We start from the raw sequence: 23,962 nt of genomic DNA on the forward strand, positions 1-23,962 counted from the left end.
AGACGACTGGTAATTAAGTTACATTAGAGACGACTGGTAATTAAGCTAGATTAGAGACGACTGGTAATTAAGCTAAATTACTGACGACTGGTAATTATGCTAAATTAACGACGACTGGTAATTATGCTAAATTAACGACGACTGGTTACTAAGCTAGATTACCGCCAAATGGTAATTAAGCTAGATTACCGCCGACTGGTAATTAAGTTAGATTAGAGACGACTGGTAATTAAGCTAGATTAGAGACGACTGGTAATTAAGCTAAATTACTGACGACTGGTAATTATGCTAAATTAACGACGACTGGTAACTAAGCTAGATTACCGCCAAATGGTAATTAAGCTAGATTACCAACGGCTGATAATTAAGCCGGATTAACGACGGCTGGTAATTAAGCTTTTTCTCTCCTGTGTTTTCTAAACAATTTTAATTAATATGAAGACTGAAGTAACAGATATTAATAAAAACTGTCATTGTAGACAAAGACCAGAAAGTGTGAAAGATAAGTTTAGAAAATTAACTGCCTGAAGATACAGATATTCAAATTTTCACTTTTGAAGACATGATTATAAAACATCAATTATTTTAAAAAATTCTTATCTTACTTTTTTTCACCAAAATTTCATTTTCCCAAAATATTTTTCAACAATATTTACCCATGTATTTTGTTACCAATAGTAGTTCAAGAAAAAATGGCATCTAGAAGAATTTAATGGATACTATCTTGATACTTGGTTTTACTTTCGACTAACATTTGCAATTAGGATATTCAAATACTTGGATATCTGAAAAGATTTCTCTTGAAGAGTTTAAATTTTTATAATTTAAAATTGGAAATATTGCGAAGCGGAAAATAACATAGGCCTTTTCATTGTGATTTAGTTATTTGTGTCGAAATGATCTGTAGATTGATCGTGATCTTTGAGAGCTATACAGCACGTTAATATTTAATACTTCGAAAACATTACAATTGAAGAATACGTTTTGTTAAGTTTTAATACGGTTTTATTTTATCTGCTCTCAACGATTTTCTGTCCATTTAATACTCTTTATAGGGCCGAATTCTCTACCTAATTGTAAATTTCTGATAGAAAATAAATGTAACGCGTACTATTTTTAAAATGATGCGCATGTTTCTTGTTAAAATATTGTTCTGAAGTAATTTTGTTGAAAAAAAGTAAGATAAGAATTTTTTAAAATAATTGATGTTTTATAATCATGTCTTCAAAAGTGAAAATTTGAATATCTGTATCTTCAGGCAGTTAATTTTCTAAACTTATCTTTCACACTTTCTGGTCTTTGTCTACAATGACAGTTTTTATTAATTCTTTAAGCCCTTTTCTTAAGCTCTTTTGTGCCTTTTCATTCTCCTTTTTCATCCCAAAATATTTTGCCCTCAAGTATAATTGCAAACCTTTACCCCTTAGCCTTAGAAAACTTTCAACAAGTCTTTTCAAAATTGACTCTTTCAAATTGGGTGCTAGGTCTGAACTTTCCAAAAGAAACTCCCAACTTTGACAAATTTTGTCATTATTTGTTATTTTCTCTATTGCATCTTTTTTTCTATTATTTCTATTAACATTTTATTGATAAGAGATGTTGAGTCATAAGGGTACTAACAATATCATCTATTATTTTGAAATGTATCTTTTCTAACATACAATAGGCCACCCCTGTTATTGGCACTAACCCATCTAGTTATTTTTATATTTGGTAATTGCTTGTCTAAATAACTTTTGATTTCATCTCAAGAGCCTTTTAGAGCAAGGATATTAATAATATTTTTTTCTTTCGTGAACGCATTACCAATCGAATTAAGGGTAGACCCCGAAACATAGCATAAAATTTGTAGCTCTCGTAATGATTTATAATTTTCAGGTCTTGGAGTAATTTCAGGTTTCATAAAAGCACATGCATTCACTTTAGTCACGTTTTTTTCGACATATATTTGCAACTCGTTTAAAATATTCCTCAAAAATTCCGCGGCGCAATATTTTTGCAAAAATATGCTGATAGTAAGGAATATCTGGAATTAAATATTTTAATTGTAACTAACTAAAAAGATATGAACTTTAGAATGAAAAATGTCATGCTTTGAAGGGAGGAGCGAATGAAGATAAATATGCAACTGCTTCATTTATTCTACAGGGCCGGTAGGCCCTTGTAGATATGACTTGATACTCTTTTGTAACGTTAAAGCAAAATTCACATGCTTTTACCATTTTTCCTATGGAGATTAACATGGGGTTTTTCGTGATATTTAGCCACCTCTAACTGAAAAACTAGAGCGAAGTTACTTTTCGGAATACACTTAATTTAACAATTATGTATTCAAGGTGTGCTATCGGCTAGTTTAATTTAAATCAATTAACTCTAAGTATGTTAATTTTAGTTAATTCTGAAAGTACGTCAAAATTACTTTTGAGTCAGACTATCTAGCAGTAGACGCTGACAGATTACTTTACTATTTCATCCGAGCTTGAGCACCTTTATATGTATTTTCTAATTAACTGTAGCACCCTTAATAAGAAATAGGTCGTTATCAGGTCGAATTTTCGTCTAGAAAAGTAATTCAGGTAAATAATTACAGTTAACAGAGGTTTTTATATCATTTAAAGTAAGTTTTTGAACGTTCTTTACGGCCAAGGCTTAAGTTGTATTTTAGTTTGTCTATGTAATATAGTATTTATATAGTCTTTCCCCTTTCAAGATAAAAAAAGCTCATTTCCAGCTCTGTATTCCAAAAATACGCAGTCTGCTTCGTTTCCTGCTACAAACAAATATATGAGGACTGAGGTATACAGGGTTTCATTATTTGTTAATCTCACCAAAATGCTACTAATTGTGAAGGTGTGTGATATATTTCCTTAAACTAAACCAATGTAGAGGAATTTCCATGTTTACATCAGCACAGATTCTCTCAACGTAACCACGTTGGAAACGGAGAGTTACGTATGAGGTATACTGGGTTTCATTATTTGTTAATGGTTTAGAAATCAACGGTAGTGTTTTCACCCTGTGAAGAATTCAACTTCAAAATATTACAGGAAAGATCACAAAATGTTCAATGTGTTTTCCTACGGCAGTTAAAAGAGTGGTGTATAGGTTACTGGTTAGCGCAGTTCACTCAACATTCTCATTTGAGGACAGGTATACGCGGTTTCATTATTTGTTAATCTCACTAAAATGCTACTAATTGTGAAGGTGTGTGATATAATTCCTTAAAACTAAACCAATGTAGAGGACCAGATTATTCGTTAAAACAATTTTGGTCCTATTGAATCAGTTATACTGTGATGTTACGTTATCATTTTATAAACTATTTGTTACCAACAGTGGATTGTTTAATTCATAAGTAACAGTGGTGCTGGTTAATCCAGGAGGACAGTGTCGTTATATAATTTAATTAGTCAAATAATTTTCATGTTTACATCACAGATTCTCTCAACGTAACCACGTTAGAAACGGAGGGTTACGTTGTTTGCTATTTCCACAGTCCACGTTGCCGTTTGTTTATTGGTTTAAATTGCTATGAATTGTATAGGTATTTGATTTAATTACTGGTATTCAAGCTAAACTATAGAATAACATCATTCATTAACATATTGTATAGATAATCTTTACCACAAACCTAGCACAGGATATGATAAAAATTGAACGCAATGTGTTGGAAATAATAAAAAACTCCTCTAAACATTAAGAGTTAAGGTGAATTATTTATTAAAAGTCATTTTATAAGCTTAATGAGCACTGACGACAAGTTAATTTCAACGTAATTAAGTGTAATTAACGTGAAATTAAACCCCGAATGTACATTTTTTTTGGATGAAAACTCAGATAACTCTTAAATGATGTCCTTGATTAAGATTGTATCTAACCAAGCCGTTGGTAAAGCCCCATGTTTTCTCTTTCACACTTAAGCTAATTTAAATTATCTCGAAAGCACCTTAATAGGCGCGAAATTCAAAAGTTTAGGGTAAAATAAGAATCGAAAACTCCACTAAAAATTGCAATTAAGGTGAAGTATACATTTAAACTCATTTTATAGCCTAAATGTACACTGCCAAAACACAATCCTACGTTAATTTTAACTCAATTAAATATAATTAACGTGAAATTAAACCAAAATATACATTTTTGGATAAAAGCTCAAATAACTTTTAAATAAACTGTTTAAACTACCCAAAAGTTTAGGGTACCATTTCTACAGGGCCGGTAGGCCCTTGTAGATATGACTTGATACTCTTTTGTAACGTTAAAGCAAAATTCACATGCTTTTACCAATTTTCCTATGGAGATTAACATGGGGTTTTTCGTGATATTTAGCCACCTCTAACAGAAAAACTAGAGCGAAGTTACTTTTCCGAATACTCTTAATTTAACAATTAAGTATTCAGGGTGTGCGATCGGCCAGTCTAATCAGAAGCAATTAAGTCTAAGTATGTTAATTTTACTTAATTACGGAAGTACGGCTCTTGAGTTAAACGTCATGTTAACATGGTAGCGCGCGGATACCCATCTCTTCAATTTTCAACCAGATTGAGAGCAAGGGAGGGCCTAGGTTTGTGCCTGATAACAAGTTAAGTTGGCATTTTCAGTTTGCTTCATGCTGTGGAAGTTGAACCAAAGAGCCTGTATCTTTCGAAGATACAGCCTCCATGGTTGAACATATTCAAAAGGCGCAAAATTTAAAAGTTTGCGGTAATGAATGTTCCGCTAGGATCAAACGCTCTACTAAGCTTTGCGTTTAAGGAGAATTTCTTGTTCAACTTATGTAATAAACTAAATTAACTCTAGTAAGAGAGCTTAATAAATATAGTTAACGTGAAATTAATCCAAAATTATAGTTTTTTGGTGACCTGTGACAACAATGACGGAAAAATTGTTATGAAATTTAAACACCCGCTAAAACATTCCCAAATCTCATACCAGAATACATTTAAATTTAATATTTTATTGCAAATCGTATTAAAGTAAATCAACACTAGATATACCGTTTAATTAAACTTTATGAAGTATAGTTAGGGTAAAATTAACTTTGGAAAAGGTGTAATATTATATCGGAACTAAATAAATGTAAACATTAATATTTTTTGAAAAAGATTTTAATATTGTTTGGGTAGTAAATAAAAATAAAAGACTCCGTTTTCCTATTTAATACTTACAATTATTTAAATTATCACTAGAAAGCATTTTTCCCAATATTCAAAAGGCGCAAAATTTAAAAGTTTGCGGTAATGAATGTTCCGCTAGGATCAAACGCTCTACTAAGCTTTGGGTTTAAGGAGAATTTCTTGTTCAACTTATGTAATAAACTAAATTAACTCTAGTAAGATAGCTTAATAAATATAGTTAACGTGAAATTAATCCAAAATTATATTTTTTTGGTGACCTGTGACAACAATGACGGAAAAATTGTTATGAAATTTAAACACCCGCTAAAACATTTCCAAATCTCATACCAGAATACAATTAAATTTAATATTTTATTGCAAATCGTATTAAAGTAAATCAACACTAGATGAACATCAATATTTTTTGAAAAAGGTTTTAATATTGTTTCGGAAGTAAATAAAGATAAAAGACTCCATTTTCCTACTTCATACCTACAATTATTTAAATTATCACTAGAAAGCATTTTTCCCAATATTCAAAAGGCGCAAAATTTAAGTTTATGGTAATGAGTGTTCCGCTAGGATCAAACGTACTGTCAAACTGAAAGGCAATAGTCAATGTCAGCGGCAACACCAATTCACAATTCCAAATCAAAAATGGTTACATATTAGCAACTTTCTACGTTATTTTCACTCACAACTCAACATATTTGTAACCCTGCGATGAATGAAAGTCAAGGACCTAATTAGACTATCATTCGCTCTGCTGATTAGGAAGCCTCTAGTTTTTTTAGATTATTTTGATATTGTATTTTTACCTTCTTATTTTCACTATGATGGGAGATTATGACAGGGCAGTAGGGGGATTTTGTATAATCTAGGAAACTTTTACCTTTGGTGATAGGTTTTACTTAGCTTTGTTTACTTATTGCTTACTATATCAGAATCAGAAGCAGAGGAGCGAGCACCCGCGCTTGTGTTGGTCTAATGATTATATGAAAAGGAAAATTGTTGAGAAATGATAATTTCCCTTCTACAAAATTTAAATTTCACTTGCAATTCAGTTAATTAAATCAGAAGGAAAAATTTACTTCAAATAATTACACTATCCATTATCCAGCAGAAATTCAGTTTAGTTTTGTTTGTTCTGTGAATGATATATGTTTATCAATTTTTACCGTGAGAAGTCGCTTGAAACCGGACAAACTTGTTAAACCGCCAGTTTTAAAACCATTATGTGGTTTCCTCTAAATTCTAATTCAAGAAAAGCAATAAAAATATATCGGTTCCCAATTTTTTCCCTTATATGTTGCTTCAAACATTAAACTCTACTTTTATTAGCGAATAAACAATCTCTGCAGCATCTAACGCTTACTCGTGGTTTTTTTTTGGAAAACGTTCAGCTAGACCTATCAAAAAAACTGGTTAAATGGCAGGTTAGAGAGAATAATAATGCCGTAGTAAACCGGTGCATTGCTGATGCTTGCTGAACGCAGTCATTTCTTTTTTGGACGCGAAAAAACAAGTAAGTGGTTTTAATGCGGAGCTTTTAATTTTATTTCCTTATTATTTCCAATTTAAAATTTAGTAACAAATTATATCATTTTATGCAGAGAATATCTTATTTTACACTCTGCACGCGATACATAGTTAATATATCTACTTTCAAATCCTTGAAAACGTTTTCTTGACCATATAGATAGATATTAAGCCTTGGCTAGTGCGCGTTGCTTACTTTGTCCGTTGCAGCTATCTGAACTTTCTGAAGAGAGCATGAATCATGCCGCGTCATGCCCTCGTGGCATGAAGTGTTAAAACCTTGTGTAACAAATCAAAGATATTTTCATAAAATGTGGTTTTACCTTCACAGGAAAAAATTTCAATGTAATTTAACCACAGTTTATGAAAAAAAATTTGGTTATTATACCCTTTTTTTAATCCTTGTGTGAAGAGGACATAAAAACCTTGCTTAAAGCATAGCGCGGCTCCAGAGGATTCCCTACAAGGGGAATTTCCTCCTAAACTCCGGGTTTGGCTTGGCAAAGGCTAGTGGGCGCGACTTATGCATGCAACACAAAACTGGAGTTCATGAGGAACGCCAACTTGTAGGGGATCCACTGGAGCCGCGCTATGCTTTAATAAACCTAAGTTTTTTATAAACTGTATTTAGTGTTTCACATGGAAAAGGTTTTAAGTCATTTAATCCACCTTATTCCCTTTCGCCGGAAGTTAGGCTTAGCTCGGGATTCATGGGGGTGAGTAACGGGAAGAAGTTGGTCTGTCGTCCGCTACAGTACATATTTTTGGCTTTTGTAGCAGACGACAGACGAATTTCTTCCCGTTACTCACCCCCATGAATCCCGAGCTAAGCCTAACTTCCGGCGAAAGGGAATAAGTTGAATTATACCAGGTTTTTAAACTCGTCTAATACCCTCTTCAGACGAGGTGTACTGACAAATTACATTGAATCCTTATAGTGTGTAACTTTAATCACAGTTAATGAAACAACTTTAGTTAATTAATCGAGGTTTTTACATCTCATATTTGGTTAATTAATCGAGGTTTTTACATCTCGTCTGAAGAGGGTATAAATACCCTTTTCACAAGAGGTGTATAAACCTCGTTTAATAAACCTATATTCTGACGGGGTGTAAAAACCTTGTTTAATCTTGAATTAATTAAATATAACATATAATTTTTCGCAAAAAAATTTGTTCCTTCCACACCACAGTTGGCACGAAATCTCATTTCAAAAGCCTTTATTTATTTCGAAATTTAGTTTTCAATGGAGCGATATTTTACCGTCACCGGTGCACATTCCACTGTGAATGTTAATTTCAACGGGGAACTCCCCGCCCTGGAAATGGGGCGAGGAAGGGGGCTTGGGCCCAGAAGAGGGCGTGGGCCCGGAAGGGGCCGCGGGGCCGGAAGGGGCCGTGAGGGCGGAAGGGGCCGCGAGGCCGAAAGGGGCCGCGAGGCCGTGGATCTTGTGCAGTCGGGCGTCGGGCGCGGCGAAAATCGTGGCCGTAGCGGCGGCATCGGCAAGAAACGCCGATGCAACCATTGCCAGCGCTACGGCCACCTGGCACGCAATTGCTGGGGTCGACATGGTATAGTACTTCATTCATTGCTAAACGATGTAAATTTTCAAATGCTATACGTACTCTTTAATTTTATTATTAATAAACAGGCCCCCGACGACAAAGAGGGGCGGGGCCGGCGGGCCCGCAAGTTGCGGCGGATGGGGCACCAGACTCTGTGTTGCCAACGGGCTCCCAGCTTCCCGTGGCCACCGAGGCGCTGGTGGTGGCGGAGTCCCAGGTGGGGGCGGCGGAGTCCCAGGTGGGGGCGGTGGAGTCCCAGGTGGGGGCGGTGGAGTCCCAGGTGGGGGCGGTGGAGTCCCAGGTGGGGGCGGTGGAGTCCCAGGTGGGGGCGGTGGAGTCCCAGGTGGGGATGGAGGTCGAGGAGTCGGTGGGGGCGGCGGGGGCGGCGGGGTCCGCATCCGAGGATGAAAAATTCATCCGGGATTTGGAAGAGGAGATGAATTCGTAAGTTCTACAGAGGGATTCTAACAAACTTTTATGACTAGTATTACCTGGGGGCATTTAAAATTATTATATTAAACTAAAAAAGTCGTTAAAATTAGTGTTGACTACAAAAGTATAAGGTGACCAATAGACCGTTCCTATAATGCAATAGGAAAAGTAAACAGCATTGAGTTGAGAAGTGTCAAGTTTCTCAACTCAATGGTAAACAGCACAGTGGAGGGGCCGCCATATTACCTTACCACGCAAACGGTAGTGTGAGTCGTCTACACTCCCACGCGTAGCGAACACGAGCACCATCTAGCGTTGCCTCTTGGCGCTAGGGAACTCTCCTAATATGGCGGCCCGTCCCCTCTGATCGAGTTGGTTTCTCGGCAAGTATTTAAGGGAATGGTCTACATGGAGATTTTACCAAAAAAAATTTCGTGCTTATTTTACCAATACTTTTTCTGCTGTATCTGATTTTAAAAGACGAAAGCTTTCCGCTAGTAGACAAAATAATGATTTTATATCTTTAAAAGGGAGAATAAAATGGTCAGACAACCAAAAATAACTTCTAAATCATCGATAAAACTTATCCCAATTAATTGTTTATAATTTTTCAAAGTTTCAAAAGTTTGCTCTCTAAGCATAACTCAAATTTTCGAGAAAGGTTGACTGTGTTTTTTTTAAAGGGGGTGCTTTTAGTTTGCCTTTGTTTAGAAACAGCGTGCATTTTTAATTGCCTAAAATAGGTTTTTATTAAAAATACAGTCGTCTTTCCTCAAAAATTAGAGATATTCTAATTTTGCGAGGCACTTAATCGTTAATAATTATTATGGAATTTATTTTGACCATTCTTAGGCTTTGACAATCGACCTTTGAAACTGAAAAATAATATAAAATAAATTGACAGTAGAATTTGGTGCAAATTTTATGTATGATTTTGATGTTATTTAACAAATATAAATTTAACAAAACAATGGTTTCATGATCAGTTCATTCTCCCTTTAACAACCTTTAAACAGTTAGTCTTTTAATTTTGAAACGTGTGCATAATTGTTTTATAATTTTGCCTTAGACTATGCAAATTTTTAATAATATATTAATTTTACTGCAGGGTCGCAATCAACAAAGAATAAATTTTTTTAATGATAATTTTTTTTAATTTTCATAATTTTGTAAAACAAATATTTTATTTTACATTATTAGAGGTTTTTTTCACTATTATAATTTTCTCCAATTGTTTTTTTTCTTTTCATTAAAAAATATTTTATATTTATTTTTAATTATTATAAAGTTTTTTTTCCCAATAAAAGAACTATTGGAAAACAAAGGAATAATTTATTTAAGTCATGAGGGCTAGGGTTGTGAAGTCACAGGGGCCTTTTATATTATTTCCCTCCAAGATGCATCTTTGAAGCATTTGGGAAAAAGTGCAATTAAAATAAATAATGTGTTATTTATCTAACTATAACAAATAAATGCATTCATATAATAACTACATGTAACCGAGGGCGGTTAAACCTTATGCCATACTTTTATTCACGTCATTAATCAATATGCCATACTTTTATTCACGTCATTAATCAATATGCCATACTTTTATTCACGTCATTAATCAATAGCAATTTACATCATAGTTTTCATTTATGTGATAATTTTTATTTATATGCAATTATTTCGGGAATATTTGTTTAGAAAATACGGAATGTATTAAATTTACGGTTTTTTTTTCTATCAGGACGATAAGCCAGGAAGGTGCTCTGACATTGCACCCTATTGTGTGTTTCATGTATTATGTTTGACTTATATTCACTTCGTAAATTTCCATCTAATTTGGCTGTATGAAATTCTTAAAATTAAATCATACGATCCAAATCCTACATCTATTCAATATTTAAGTTTAGTTCTATTCTTACAATTAAAATTAATTCCAATTTGCACCTTGTCATAGTTCAAATCAATTGAACACAAGTTTAGACGCGGTAACAAGCGTCACTTGCCACTATCATATTTTTAGTATTGATCTAAATCAAGTGAAACAAGCATTTTAAAATGAAATGTCCAGTAAATATAAAAATAATTACTTGAATGTACAGTTGATGAAGGAAAGTCTGATGAAGTCTTCCGAATTGAATTTGGTAAATAATCAATTATCAACCCTATTGCTGTTAACGTTGCAAAAGTCCAGCGTTTTTTTTTTTTTTTTTCCACCTGCTAGCACTAGTGCTTAGCCGTTAGGCCTTGAGCACCAGGAAGAATTGAGCGGGAGACCCTACGCGGCCCAGCACTGACGGGGGCCGCTAGGTCGTATGTGTGTAAGCAGGGAAGGAAATGAGGTTTACTTGGGAGGTGACGGAAGGTGGCATTGGGGAAAGTCACCTCCGGCGGACACGGGACAGTCGGCACCTATAGGGTAGGAACGCCGACATGTGTCGTATTCCCTCAAACTTTGCCGCCCAGAAGCTTGGCTTACAGGAGTGCGCCACACTCCCGGCAAGTCCAGCGTTAACTTAAACATGATCTGGAAAATATGTTAACGAATGATCTTGTCACCCACTATGGCTAGAATTTCAATAATTAAATGGAATACCGACAATATTCACAACAATTTAGGAGGATAAGCAGACGCCAACGTAAAAATAATGCCGTTTTAAATCTCCCACCATGGAACGACCTGCCATAGAGTATAAACACAAGCTTGGAGAAGATCGGTAGCAACTTGACCAGCTGAAATTTTCCATCGAGTAAGGAGGATGATGGGCCTGGACTACTGGAGGGGAAAACGTGCACAGGTGGTTGCATGATCGAGTTGGCTATGGCTAAGTAGGCCCCAGCGAGTGCGAGTGCTACAAATAAATTGTTTCCGTCTCAATGTTTTGGTCTACATTTGAGCTGAACTGAACTGGATGTGAAGTTCGTCCGATCACGGCACGCGTGTTCTAATTCAGACAAAGACATTCACTTCACTCGTGAAAGCTTATAGGTAAGCCTAATTACATTTTTATGAGTTTTGGGTTTTCTTATTTTCAGCTGTGAAGTTTGCTGAGCATCGTTACAGTTGGCTTGGGTTTGACGCTTTTCTAAAAGCGGACTAAGCTGTACATTAAATTCTTAGCGTCTTTTTAAAGGTAAGAAAATATTTCTTGCTTCATTGTTTGTATTTGTGTTTGTGTTTATGTGTGAGAGACCTTTTTTCGTGGTCCAACAGAGAGACCTTTTTTCGTGGTCCAACAGAGAAACCTTTTTTCGTGGTTCTACGGAGAGACCTTTTTTCGTGGTCCAACAGAGAAACCTTTTTTCGTGGTTCTACGGAGAGACCTTTTTTCGTGGTTCAACAGAGAGGGAGTCCTTTCTTGCTTTAAAAGAAGCCTTTCTAACTCTGAAAGAGAACTAAAATGGTTTCGCTACGTGCTAAGAAACAAAAAAAGCACTTACAATATTTAAAGCGAATTGCGTTGAAAGACCAAGCTCAGGCTAGGGTAAATAAGATTTTGGAAAACTCAGTATCAAACCGAGTTAGGTGTAAAAGGTACTATTTAAAAAAAAAACAGCTCTCTCAGAGTAAAAAATCGAGTGATGGACGTAATCGTAAGTCTTTATTGACAAGTTCAACAAAAATTGAAAAGGCCCCTAAAATATGTGGCACTTCGCGACAAAGAAAAGGTGGTGCGAATCCTGCCAACTATTATGTTAAAAAAATCTCCTTCAACAAAGGAATTTTTAAAACAAAAAATAAAAAGATGATTGCCGAAAGTTTCAAGAGGTTTTTGATCACGCGACTTACGGAACGTTTGCTGTCAACAAAAACTTCTGCTAATTCATGTAAAAAGCAAAGTTCCAAATTTACATCCCACAAACTCCAATGCCAGTTGCTATCTGGAAAAACATTTCACTTAAAAAGGCAAATATATTCGGCCTTCCAGGCAAGACGTTCGTTACTTATTGAAGATTTCAAAAGTTTTGCCAAGAAAGTGCAAGAAATTGGATTGGTAGATAGTGACAATTTTATCAAAGTTATTGGAGGAAAAAGGCTTCACAATAGTCTCGAAGAAGCTTTCTATCACGAGACAACATACTTTACTTTGGGGAATGATGGCAGAATTTTAAAAAACGAGGACCACGAAACACGTTATGAAAAGATTTTGCAGTTCGACGAAAATGGTCTTCTAATAAAGGTGCTACGAGAAAGCTCTCGTAGCGGCGAAAATGTTAATGAATTATGGGTTGATGAAACTGGTAATTTTATTGACCAGAAAAGACTGAACAGAGGCATTGAACGCTGCTTGCAAGTTAATGATTTCGGTGTTGTCACGAATCTATTCAATGCAGTAGAAAACGTTTCAAAGGACAAAAATCCCAAAGCGAATATCGTAATTAACGAATCTGGGTTTATTGAAACCAAAGATAAAGCTTCGTATTGGGAATGCAGTGACATTTGCAACGTTAGAGAGCGGACTATTTTTAAAGTCATAGCTTTCATTAATCAGGCGGCAAAGGCCAGTGATAGCGTCTTAAATGAACTTTTGAGTTCTGATTTTGACGTTTGCTCCTACAAAAATAAGTTTTGCCAGAAATCCATTGTCAAATTGCCATCGGACGATTCAGATTTTGAAGTGCAAGTTCTTCCGTATCTTGGTCATTTCTTATATTGCTCTGAAAGCGAGGAATGCCAAAGTTACTTGCGAGCCTTCAGAGAGCTGGCTTCGCATTACTCGGGGATCAGAACAATTTTGAGTAAACTCTACTCTGTTCGAGCGTTGCTTAACGCTTTATCAACATTGACTGATGAGATAGATCATGGTGATTTCGAATCTCTTCAAAATGTTATACCCAAAATGAGAAAAATTGTTGAGGCACGTGGCTTGAAAATGTCGAATGCGGAAAACGAGGCGACAAAAGGCAATGAGAACGATATAAGGCCTTGTCTCGATGAGAGTGAAATCTTGGCTTTCTACAATAAACAATTTGCTAGAGCTGAGCGTGATATTAATGAATTTCACGACACATCTTGCGATTGTTGCGCTAGATTATTAAAAAATTCAGATTTGAGGACCGTGGAAAAACTGGGATGCAGTTCAGTTTTTGACAACCACGCCTTTCTCATTTTAAGAGCTGGTTTGCTATTGAAAAATCCTGACTTTAGAGAAATGGACATGCTTTTATGCCCTTATTGTTCTAAAGAGTTGCGAAAGGGAAATTTCCAATTAGATGTTTCCTCAACGGCTTGGGAGTTGACGTCCCTCCAACAGAAGTCACGAGTTTGAACATGTTTGAAAAGGCCTTAATTCAGCTTGTGAAAGCATTTCACACTGTGGTCCGGTTAGGTACCAAAACTAATTCCAACATGCAGTTTGGTGCGGTGAAAGCTTTGAAAGGTAGAATCATATACTTGCCAATTCCAGTCCAAAAAAATTTGGATATGATACCAGCATCACTGCCTAAAGATCACGAATTGCACGTCTTGGTTAATGGTCTGCCCACTAGTGACAAAAAGGTTTGGCAAAAAATTGTTCGCCTTGATGCTTTGAAAAAGGCCGTCGCTGAGCTGAAAAAAATTAATCCCCTGTACAAAGACATTGATATTACTCAGATCAATGAGGATTATATTTATGGCACCGAGGAGATTAACGGAACTATTGAACACGAAAATTCATTAACTCCCGATGAATTAATTTCGAAAACGGATTCGCTGGCGCTGTTAAACAACCTCGACGAGGTCAATACAATCGGCTTCACTACAGTTGCAAAAAATCCGCAAGCGGAATCGCACCAAATCGATATCGATGTTATCAATGATGGTGTGATCGAATCAAATCTTTCGCCAGACGACCGTTATAAAATTTTAACTCAACCTGAGGCACTGTTGCGAAAACTCTCAAAAGATGAAGTGAATGAGCTGTACGATCACTATACAATTCACCCGGTGAATGTTCAGCCGTCAAAAGATTTGTTGGCTTCTTACCAAATGAAGCGTGTCGAAGCCGAGCCTATCAGTAATTGGGACAAAAATCTAGAATACATGTCATTCGTGCACTTGTTCCCAATGGCTCGCTATGGCAAGCACGACGAAAGACCGTTTGGGAAAATAACGGAAACTGAATACCGACTTTCTCGTCTTTTGAACGCGAATCCAATGTTTAGACGAGATTATGCGTTCATGTTCCATTTATACCAAGAGGCCGAAATGAAATCAATAAACAGTAGTTTGAATTACGTTCTACGAGTGAAAAAACCCATGAACGTATCTGTCAATAATTTCGTGAATCAAGTTGAATCTCGAGACTCCGAGCTCGAGAGTAATTTAGCGACTTTCATGGGCCACATTCGAGGAACTAAGGATTATTGGTATAAAGTTCTCAAATGTGTTTTGGCCATGATTAGAGAGTATGGCCCACCTACTTGGCTTTTAACCTTTAATCCGGCCGAATACGATGACATTGAACTTCACGACCACCTACGACGAGTAAATGCTGACGTGCCAGGGATCGAATCTATGTCGGTGGCTGAACTATTAAATTTAGATCCACTTAGCGTCAGTTTGCATTTTCACAACAAAGTGAGGTCGCTACTAAACAACTTTGTGCTATGTAAAGAAAATCCGGTTCTTGGACCGATAGCGCATCATTTTGTGCGCGTCGAGTATCAATCTCGCGGCTTAGCCCATTATCATTGCTTGTTGTGGGCTGAGGAAGCTCCCATGATTGGTTCCTGTTCGGCAATAGCTATTTTGGAGTACGTGCAAAAGTATGTCACGTGTTCAATCCCAAAAGCTGCTGAAAGTCCAGAACTTTACCGGCTAATAAAAAAATTTCAAACACATAAATGTTGCAGCAGTTGCTACCGAAAGGTTAAGAGAGGAAATAAGGAGCTCAAAGTGTGTCGCTACGGTTTTCCTCGAAACGTAACAAACGTTGCGACTTTGAACTCTGTTGAATCAGTTACGCGTCATCGTAAAATGAAACGAAGCCAAAAACGTCTCTACGATTTGCCCAGAAATGAAAACGAAGTTTTTATCAATGACTACAATCCGGCATTACTTTTGGCTTTGAAAGCCAATATGGATTTGCAGTTTGTCGCCGATTCCTCGGAACAAGTGGCGATATACGTCACGTCGTACGTGACAAAGGGAGATCGGGCTGAAATGGATCAGTGTTTCGCTGAGTTGGCACACGAAAGCTTGTCAAAAAGATTGTTCGCTTATGGACTGAAATCTTTCACAAATAAATCGGTCGGAATTTACGAAGCCTTGGACATGATGTTGGGTCAGAAATTGTTTCAAAAGTCTGACACCACCAAATTTATTAACACTAACGTGAAGGAAAACCGATCCAAAATTTTGAAATGTTACAAGGATCTTGCGCGCTTGAGGGAAATTGATCCTGAAAGCGAAGACATTTGCCAACCAGGGTTTGTGGACGATAAGTATCCCAACAGACCCGATAGCTTGGAAGATTTAAGCTTGCGCGAGTTCGGCCGGTTTTACGATTACGTCAAGTACTCGGAGGCAGCGAAAAAATCTGAAAATGTAATCGAGTTGAAAAATAATGTCGGTTTGATGAGAAAGAGGATTAAGCCCTACATAATAGAACATTACGTTCACGACCCAATAGAGGAACCAGAAAAGTACTGCCACGCTCTACTTATTCTGTTCAAACCATGGCGAAACGAAACTGAATTATTGGGCGAGTTTGCAACCTTCGCTGAAGCTTTCGAAAGCTCATTATCAACGCTAAAACCCATGAGAGAATACCACGAGAAATTCTCGGTATCCAAAGAAGTTCTAAAGAAGCGCAAAGCCTCCGAAAAAGCTAAAGAGATTGCCGCGATTTCGGATGCAGAAAGCTATGACGATGAAAATGCCCTTCAAGGGAAAGAAATCGTCGTTGAAACAGAAAATGCGATGCATGATGTCGAAGCCGCTATGGAAATTGATTTCGAGGGCACGGCACTAGACCAAGTTGCGTTACTCAACAATGATCAAAAAAGGGTTTATGACAAAGTCATGGATCACTTCACTCAAGAGGGAGGGAAAATTGAGAATTTCTGCCACTTCGTATCTGGTCCGGGCGGCACTGGAAAGTCCTTTCTTATTGCTACTATCGCCAACGCCGTTAGACGTCACTTTAAAAATGCCGGTAGCGTCGCGATAGCCGCTCCCACGGGCTTGGCAGCCCTAAATGTCAACGGCGTAACGTTGCACAGATTACTTATGTTGCCAGTAGAACATGGGCGTACCGCGGAATACCATTCCCTCAATTCCGAAAACATTTCCATTATGAAACAAACTCTGGGAAATTTGAAACTCTTGATTGTCGATGAGATTTCTATGGTGTCTTCGGTACTACTAACTTACGTTCATTTGAGGCTAAATGAATTTTGGGAAATGAACAAGCCTTTCGGCGGTGTGGTTTGCGTTCTTGTTTTTGGAGATTTCTTCCAATTGCCGCCTGTACAGGGTAATCCTGCGTTTTTAAAAGTCACTTCCCAGGAAGCTAGACTAAGATTTAATAGCATTGGAGGCACTGATCTTTGGAAGTATTTCCAATACGATGAACTAACGCAAAACGTTCGTCAGGCGGACGACCGAGTTTATGGCGACCTTCTTAACCGAATTAGAGTCGGAACTGTTACGAAAGATGACGTTTCAACCTTAGAAAGTAGACTAGTTACGGGAGGGAACAAAATTCAGGTGGCTATGAATCTTTACCTTAAGCTGGTTAAAGAAGGATTTCATCCCATCTGTTTGATGCCGAAATTGGCCATGTGCGATAAATTCAACATAAAAATGCTAGAGGAAAGCCGACAGAAAGTTGAATGCGTTCAATGCGAAGACAAACTCGTTGATTACGATAAAAAAATTACCAAAAACATTGTCAGGAGACTGAAAATGTTAGACAATGAGCCGTCAAAAACTGGAGGTCTGGAGAGCAAGCTGTATCTCTGCGTTGGATCTCGAATAATGGTTAGGAGAAACATCAATTTCGAAGAAGGTGTTATTAACGGCACCATGGCCATTATAACGGGATTCCAAAAGAACGACAGTGGGAACATCACTGGTATCCGTATCAGAGTAGATCGGGAACCAAGCGACGAGAACAATAAGCCCGACTTTTTAGTCGAGAAAATGAGCGTCAAGTTCTTGCTAATGACCAATTTATACGTCAAACGAACGCAATTCCCGGTAATCTTGGCATATGCCATTACTATACACAAAAGCCAGGGAATGAGTTTAAAATGCGCAATTATGGATTTGGGATCAAATTTATTTGGAACTGGCATGGCATACGTCGCTTTATCGCGAGTGACTTCCTTGGCCGGTCTCCATCTCTTGCAATTAGACCCGAATAAAATTACGGCAGATGGACGAGCCATTGCGGAGTATAACAGGCTGCGTCAAAAACACAGACCTGATCTTCCACTTATAGAAATAGTCGGGTCGGAAGGAAAGAGAGGTACAAAAAGGCCGACGTCGAGGTGTATTTTAGAAGTTGAAGGAGAGAGATCTGATGAAACGTTAAAAGAAAGACCAAATAAAAAGATCAGACTAGGTCTTCAGAGTATAGACATTTTTCCCTTGAAGGGATTTCAAAATGGAGATGGAGTAACGTGCTACGCAAATAGCGTTTTGCAATTGTTGTTACTGATTCCGGAATTAAGGAACATTATTAAAGAGCACAAAGGATCATTGAGCGATAAGCCCATTTTGACTTGCCTTCGTAACACTATTGAGCATGTTGAAAATTCCAATGCGAGTTTCAGCGACGATGGTTTCAATTTGCGAACGGCTGTTGGGTTGCCTTTTACCCACAACGAACAGCAAGATGCTAGTGAATTCTTATGGGTTCTCTTGCCAAGACTTTGCGAAGAAATGGAAACTCCTGACTCTAACGCTCTGCGGGAACTATTATGGACAAAGTCGCAAAACGTTACCAAATGCCCCAGCTGTCACCTGGAAAAAAGTTCTGGAAACTTTATCCAAAGCTGCATCTTCACTCTTCCTTTGCCAAACCTCTGTAAAATTGATTGGAAACTATTAGTCGAAAGGATGAGACCAACAATGATGCCATGCGAAACTTGTAAACGCAGAGAAATTGATGAACGTGATGTATTGATTTCAGCCGGTAAGTACGTATTTCTGTGGTTTCCAAGAGATACTGTAGTAAATGGTCACCCAATTAAGATTTTAACCAAAATATCCGGATTCGAAAATCAGAAAGTGGTTTTAAACCACAGCGTTTACAAAACTAGGGGCGTGATCATTCATAAAGGTTCTTCTTTAAACCAAGGTCACTATCTAAACTTTATTCGAAAAGATAACAGCTGGTACGAGGTTAGTGACACAACAATCACCAAGCGAGACAGATTCGTCAGTAACTTGACTGACGTCTCAATCATCCTTCTAGAGAAAGTCTCTCTTTTTTAAAGAGAACCCAGCAAAACTGGCGTTGTTCAGAGTGATCAATAAAAAGTGGTAAATTAAGGAAACATAGGAAATTTGCCCTTGAAATATACGCAGATATTGGTGTAAAATGTTACCGAGAAAATAATGAAATTGCAGGGAAAAACTTGGGATAAATTGTGGGGAAAAAACTAGGAAGAAATTGTAGGGAAAAACTAGAAAGCAATTGTTGAAAAATAACGGAGATATAAAGGAAAATATAAATTATCTAGCAAATACTCCATTCAAATATTAAGTAGGAACTTTATTATAATTTCATGGTTTCTGAGTTCAACAAAACTAATCAAAATCAAATCTTATAACTTCACTATTGCGAGTTAAATTCCAGCAATTTTGAAATTCATCCAAGATATAGGAAATAGTTATAGTTATTTAGAAGTTATATACAAACCCCCAAGAAACTAATTCCCTGGCGTCTATTGCTATTGCTAAATATTCCCCGCAAACGAAGAACGCTTAGGAATATTCCAAAATGTAACTTTTTCGTTTTAATTTCAATATATCATATAGTTCGCAAAATCACCAGCGCCAATTAAATCTAGGAACATTAAATTATATAATGCTGCCAAAAAAAACAAGGGGATCTAGCTCATAATATTAAGCCATATCACTTGTGATCTCTCGCCATCCCTGATTCAATCAATTTTCTCTTACTGAAATATCCTCTAGTATACGGGTGAATGGGGGGCGGGTATTTTTCCTTTGCCAACGATGCAACGTGGATCACACTTGTCTAAGGCCATACTAACTTCCGTTAAAAAGATACTATGGCCATAATCTTCCAAGCTCGCGCCTAGACAATCCTATTTAGGCTCTTTCCCTCTGACCGCTTCAATCTCCTTTTCCTCTCTCTTGAGGCTGATTTAGCACCGTTAAAAGTATTATAGACATCGTCTTCAAGCTCTTCTACTCATGATGCATTCCTCAAAAATTCTCATTGATATATGTATAGAGTGTACACAACAAATAAAAAATTTTATTCTACATTTCAAATTTTGTCATTTTTAAACTAACTTCATATATAAAGTACAACATTGTATACTTATCGAAAACTATGTTATTGGATATGAGTTCATAAATTAACGATACTTAAGTACTTCTTTAAGCTATTAGAAATAGATCAACCCCAAATGTATGTCATTACAAAAAACATGAAATTATTCAAATTTTAAATACATTAAGACTGAAGGGACAGATATTATAAAAAAACGTCTTGGTTTGGACCAAGGCCGAAAAAACAAACGATATGTCTGAGGTTTATCAATTGACTGAAGTTTCAGATATTGCAATTTCTTTTTAAATTATTTTTATTCCTTTAATCCTTAATCAATATTTGATTCAATCAACTGATTTTTACTGTTAATCGATCTATTCCCTCTAAATTAATTTAAAAAATTACATATCTACGCTTTTTCAAGAATAATTCCATTTTCCGAAAACATTTTATCATGAAATTAATTATTTTCAAGGGATTTCGTGGCGATGATCACTAACTTCTAAGCACCTTGACGGACACAGTTTTAATTCTTGCTGGCTTGACAATTTTTCAAGTTTGCACCAAAAAAGTTTAAATCTGTTGTAAGTTGCTGAGAAGACTGATGTTCAAGAAATTATGATTAAGAATTTATTTTGCTCAAACTAATTTATAAACTAATGTCGTCTACTTAAGACAAAGCAACAACCTTGGTCCTGTGTGGTTTCTTTTAATAGGTAGCTCTCCTTTTATCAAGGCTTTTATGCACTGGAAAAATATGATATCGGTATAAATATAGCCAAAGGAAAGGGTAAAGATTACATAAAAAGAAATACTTCTCAGCGGAAATAAAATGCTTGATCACATCATTCCTTACCACTTGTGCCAAGGACCGATCATACAGAAATTACATAAGGAGAAACTAAAACACAGGGGGCGATGCCGCCATTGGGGTCTTCTCCCTCTCGCCTAGAAGCACCGCTATAGGCATTGCGAGTTGACTAGCCTCCCGCCTGTAGTGAATTTTGGCACCTTCTGGCGATGGCCCTTGGTGCAAGGAAGAATACCCCAATGGTCGCCTCGCCCCTGTGTGTTTTCCGAAATGGTCTCTACGCCTGATAAAATGATTACGCGTAATACGTAACCGGTGTACAAGTAGCGCCAACAATGTAGTTAAGCGTGATGACGTTCCAAATCTAGATTGAGTTATGGCCAAGAAGCTTTGAACTTCGGAGAGGGAAACTACAGTGCAACCTGTCCTACATAGTCGCGACAAAAAATGTAACATTTCGATATTCGAAGTTAAATGTATAAATTCGTGTCCCCAATATATGCATCCACTATTAAATATTTACATTTTCCTTTCGAGTTATATCAAATATCGCTTGCTCTTTTTAGACACTTATATTCAATATTCATCCCCCAACACGTACTCCCTTCAAAATAATTAATTTCATGATAAAATGTTTTCGGAAAATGGAATTATTCTTGAAAAAGCGTAGATATGTAATTTTTTAAATTAATTTAGAGGGAATAGATCGATTAACAGTAAAAATCAGTTGATTGAATCAAATATTGATTAAGGATTAAAGGAATAAAAATAATTTAAAAAGAAATTGCAATATCTGAATCTTCAGTCAATTGATAAACCTCAGACATATCGTTTGTTTTTTCGGCCTTGGTCCAAACCAAGACGTTTTTTTATAATTATAGTCTGATCTGACAAAAGACACTGAGCAAAAGTCCAATAACCTTTGCAGGGTTTTAGTGTTACGTCACTAAGGGCTTCATAACCTTTTCGCCAACGTGATATTGCGTTACTTTGACTAAAGCAACTAAATTCTTCCACGACTAGATTTAATTTGGAGTTTTTACTACATCCTCCCAAAGTTCCCATGATTTTATTGCTATTTAAACTGCCTCAAAAAATTCTTCCTCGTTAATTTCTGTAAAAGCAAATGATACAACTTTATTTTTGTTGCATAGTATAATGTTCTTCAGAGACTTACTTGATTGGCAGGACTCTATTTTTTTCTTTTTTACTCCTAAGTCTGAAATTGACTTTGTTTCACTTTGTTGTACAAAAGATGAAAGGGACACTTTCTTGGATTTCTTGACTAGAAAAACGTTCATACTCGCGTCTAGCGGGACTTCCAAATCAATAAATTCTTCGATAATTAACGCCTCCGTCTTTTCAACAATTGTCTCTCTTTTGAAAAATTTAATTTAATATTAAAATGATTAAACTAAAGTTTTCCATTCACTAAGGTAAAAATGGTATAAAAACCATAGCCAAGGCTTAACTCATTTTTATAAATATTTGAACCTCTATAGGTTATAAATTAATAAAACTGCCACTTAATATTCAATACAACAAAATTAATAAGAAAAGGCATAAAAATCTTACCTTTTCGCATTGTGATGATCCTCATGAAAATCATTTTTCTTCTTTTTTACTCTCCCGGCGTCTCCAGTTAAGCGAAACACGCGCGCCATTTTCTTTTTCTAAAACGACCTTGGGCTACACATCAGACCACGCTCAAACTGATCGGTTCTCGGGGCTAAAATGTGACGCACTTACCGCTCCTCTTAAAGATACACACTCTGTGGGTATATGCCCTCTGCCTGTCACAGTGATGGTTGTGGTTGATGGCGCCCAACTTGACCCTAATTTGGTAGCCCCAATACCTGTGCCACATATTAGTGTGTAGCTCATGAATTTTAAAAAAAACTCTTACCCGAAAGCGATTCTTTTTGGTGCATACATTAATACTAAACTGTGGAAACTCTCGAGAAAGCCTGTGTGCCTGTTAAAAACATTTATGGACTACTGAATGATGGTAATGTCGAGGTTCTGATACAAACCTAAAGTTTGTTAAGTAACCCATGTTTTTTAGAAGGTACTTCCTTAAAACTTCACTCCTTAGTTTGATGAACGTGGGAGAGTTGGCTTCCAGCCACGGATGTTTCTCCCGCCGTTCCTCGGTTAGTGGCTCGTGATCGCAGTGATTGAACTTGCCAATTTCCATATGCCACCCATGCTCGTTCAGCACATGATGGAGGCAAGTCAACCACAAATTCTGCGTTTTTGTATAATGCAAAATGTTTGTCGATCTTTTAAAATTGTTAAATTGCCTTCATGGTAAACACCTGACCCTGGCAACTCTTTGAGCACCACCAGAAGAGGTTCCTTAAAAGAGCAGCCCAATGGCACAGTGCCAGGTGCTCTTTACTTTTAAGTCCAATCTATTGGAAGTTCGAATAAAACTTTAACTGCCATTAAAAATTTTGAAAAATATTGCATACATCATTTAATCTCTTGAGAATAATTTTTCCCCCTGCCAAGTATCCCAAGAGTGTTTGACTCCAGGGAAACATGACTCCTCTGTTCCTGGAAAAAGATGAAATTTGTGTAAAGGAAACTTTGGCACAACAGTGGTTAGTCTAGAAGACAAGAACTAACTTAACTCTCCTGAAATGCCCGAATGTGCGTCTATAACGACCTCCACAACTGTGACATTCAGTTGTGAGCCAAGGGTCAACACTTCTTGGGCAGCAGCTCTGAATGCTAAAAGTTCCATGTTAGGACTTTGCCCTTCCCATGTCTTACATCTTTGGTCATAACAGAGACAATTTTTTTGTCTCCGTGTCCGCCAAAGTGTAAGAACAAAACATAAAAGAGTGTACGGAGCTGTCCATTCTTCCATCTCCAGCTAGAATGACTTTTCGTCCAGATAAGGACTGAAAAGTTTCCTTTTGGGTTTTAGCCCAGAAACGGTCAACAGCTGGTTTTAGGAAATGTAGTTGACAGCTGAATGAATAAAGTAATACAAATTAATGTAAATATTCCAAACTATGTAACTCTACATTCTAGAGGTGGATAAAT

At 36.8% G+C, this 23,962-nt stretch overlaps 3 protein-coding genes and 3 long non-coding RNA genes across 12 annotated transcripts; 4 read left to right on the plus strand and 2 right to left on the minus strand.

Moving 5' to 3' along the window:
- The first annotated feature begins 2,660 nt into the window (after window positions 1–2,660).
- On the plus strand, window positions 2,661–3,662 carry LOC149663429 (uncharacterized). Its single transcript, XR_016368517.1, has 4 exons — window positions 2,661–2,796; window positions 2,851–2,959; window positions 3,048–3,544; window positions 3,614–3,662. It is a non-coding gene; the product is annotated as an uncharacterized LOC149663429 (long non-coding RNA).
- A 1,805-nt stretch (window positions 3,663–5,467) lies between these two features.
- Window positions 5,468–6,256, minus strand: LOC149663430 (uncharacterized). The gene is made up of 2 exons (XR_016368518.1): window positions 5,933–6,256; window positions 5,468–5,832 (listed from the first exon to the last, which is right to left on the minus strand). It is a non-coding gene; the product is annotated as an uncharacterized LOC149663430 (long non-coding RNA).
- Window positions 6,257–7,779: 1,523 nt separating this feature from the next.
- LOC149663431 (uncharacterized) lies at window positions 7,780–8,666 on the plus strand. Its single transcript, XM_089842200.1, has 2 exons — window positions 7,780–8,224; window positions 8,305–8,666. Exons 1-2 carry the CDS (start codon window positions 7,900–7,902, stop codon window positions 8,664–8,666), a joined length of 687 nt encoding a protein of 228 aa, XP_089698326.1. The 5' UTR covers window positions 7,780–7,899.
- Window positions 8,667–10,227: 1,561 nt separating this feature from the next.
- Window positions 10,228–10,836, minus strand: LOC149663432 (uncharacterized). Of its 2 annotated transcripts, none has more exons than XR_016368549.1 (3): window positions 10,729–10,836; window positions 10,561–10,668; window positions 10,228–10,481 (listed from the first exon to the last, which is right to left on the minus strand). It is a non-coding gene; the product is annotated as an uncharacterized LOC149663432 (long non-coding RNA). The 2 variants fall into 2 exon arrangements; XR_016368550.1 differs by having other exon boundaries at window positions 10,739–10,801.
- A 613-nt stretch (window positions 10,837–11,449) lies between these two features.
- On the plus strand, window positions 11,450–13,908 carry LOC149663433 (uncharacterized). The gene is made up of 3 exons (XM_089842201.1): window positions 11,450–11,772; window positions 11,853–12,123; window positions 12,196–13,908. The coding sequence occupies exons 2-3, from the start codon at window positions 12,040–12,042 to the stop codon at window positions 13,906–13,908; spliced, it is 1,797 nt and encodes a 598-aa protein (XP_089698327.1). The 5' UTR covers window positions 11,450–11,772; window positions 11,853–12,039.
- LOC149663434 (uncharacterized) lies at window positions 13,874–19,732 on the plus strand. Of its 6 annotated transcripts, none has more exons than XR_016368519.1 (3): window positions 13,874–18,765; window positions 18,825–18,974; window positions 19,048–19,132. XR_016368519.1 is itself a non-coding variant. In XM_089842162.1 (2 exons), exons 1-2 carry the CDS (start codon window positions 13,911–13,913, stop codon window positions 19,117–19,119), a joined length of 5,136 nt encoding a protein of 1,711 aa, XP_089698288.1. In that variant the 5' UTR covers window positions 13,874–13,910; the 3' UTR covers window positions 19,120–19,732. The 6 variants fall into 6 exon arrangements, 4 of the variants coding, with proteins under 4 accessions (XP_089698288.1, XP_089698289.1, XP_089698290.1 ...); XR_016368520.1 differs by having other exon boundaries at window positions 18,858–18,974; XM_089842162.1 differs by having other exon boundaries at window positions 13,874–18,974; window positions 19,048–19,732.
- Window positions 19,733–23,962: the final 4,230 nt, after the last annotated feature.

This window comes from Phalangium opilio, unplaced genomic scaffold, assembly GCF_054372755.1.
Source record: "Phalangium opilio isolate 3A_F unplaced genomic scaffold, DU_Popi_V2 ptg000062l_1, whole genome shotgun sequence".
In the NCBI taxonomy this organism is placed as follows: Eukaryota; Metazoa; Arthropoda; class Arachnida; order Opiliones; family Phalangiidae; genus Phalangium; species Phalangium opilio.

What these genes read in the sequence shown, in the direction of transcription:
- LOC149663431 (XM_089842200.1), top strand. Translation starts at nt 7,900, where the DNA reads ATGGAGCGATATTTTACCGTCACCGGTGCACATTCCACTGTGAATGTT. An exon ending in CAATTGCTGGGGTCGACATG is followed by an intron (nt 8,225 to 8,304) that starts GTATAGTACTTC and finishes ATTAATAAACAG; the next exon opens with GCCCCCGACGACAAAGAGGG.
- LOC149663433 (XM_089842201.1), top strand. Translation starts at nt 12,040, where the DNA reads ATGGTTTCGCTACGTGCTAAGAAACAAAAAAAGCACTTACAATATTTA. An exon ending in AAGACCAAGCTCAGGCTAGG is followed by an intron (nt 12,124 to 12,195) that starts GTAAATAAGATT and finishes AAAAAAAAACAG; the next exon opens with CTCTCTCAGAGTAAAAAATC.
- LOC149663434 (XM_089842162.1), top strand. Translation starts at nt 13,911, where the DNA reads ATGTTTGAAAAGGCCTTAATTCAGCTTGTGAAAGCATTTCACACTGTG. An exon ending in AAGATAACAGCTGGTACGAG is followed by an intron (nt 18,975 to 19,047) that starts GTTAGTGACACA and finishes TCATCCTTCTAG; the next exon opens with AGAAAGTCTCTCTTTTTTAA.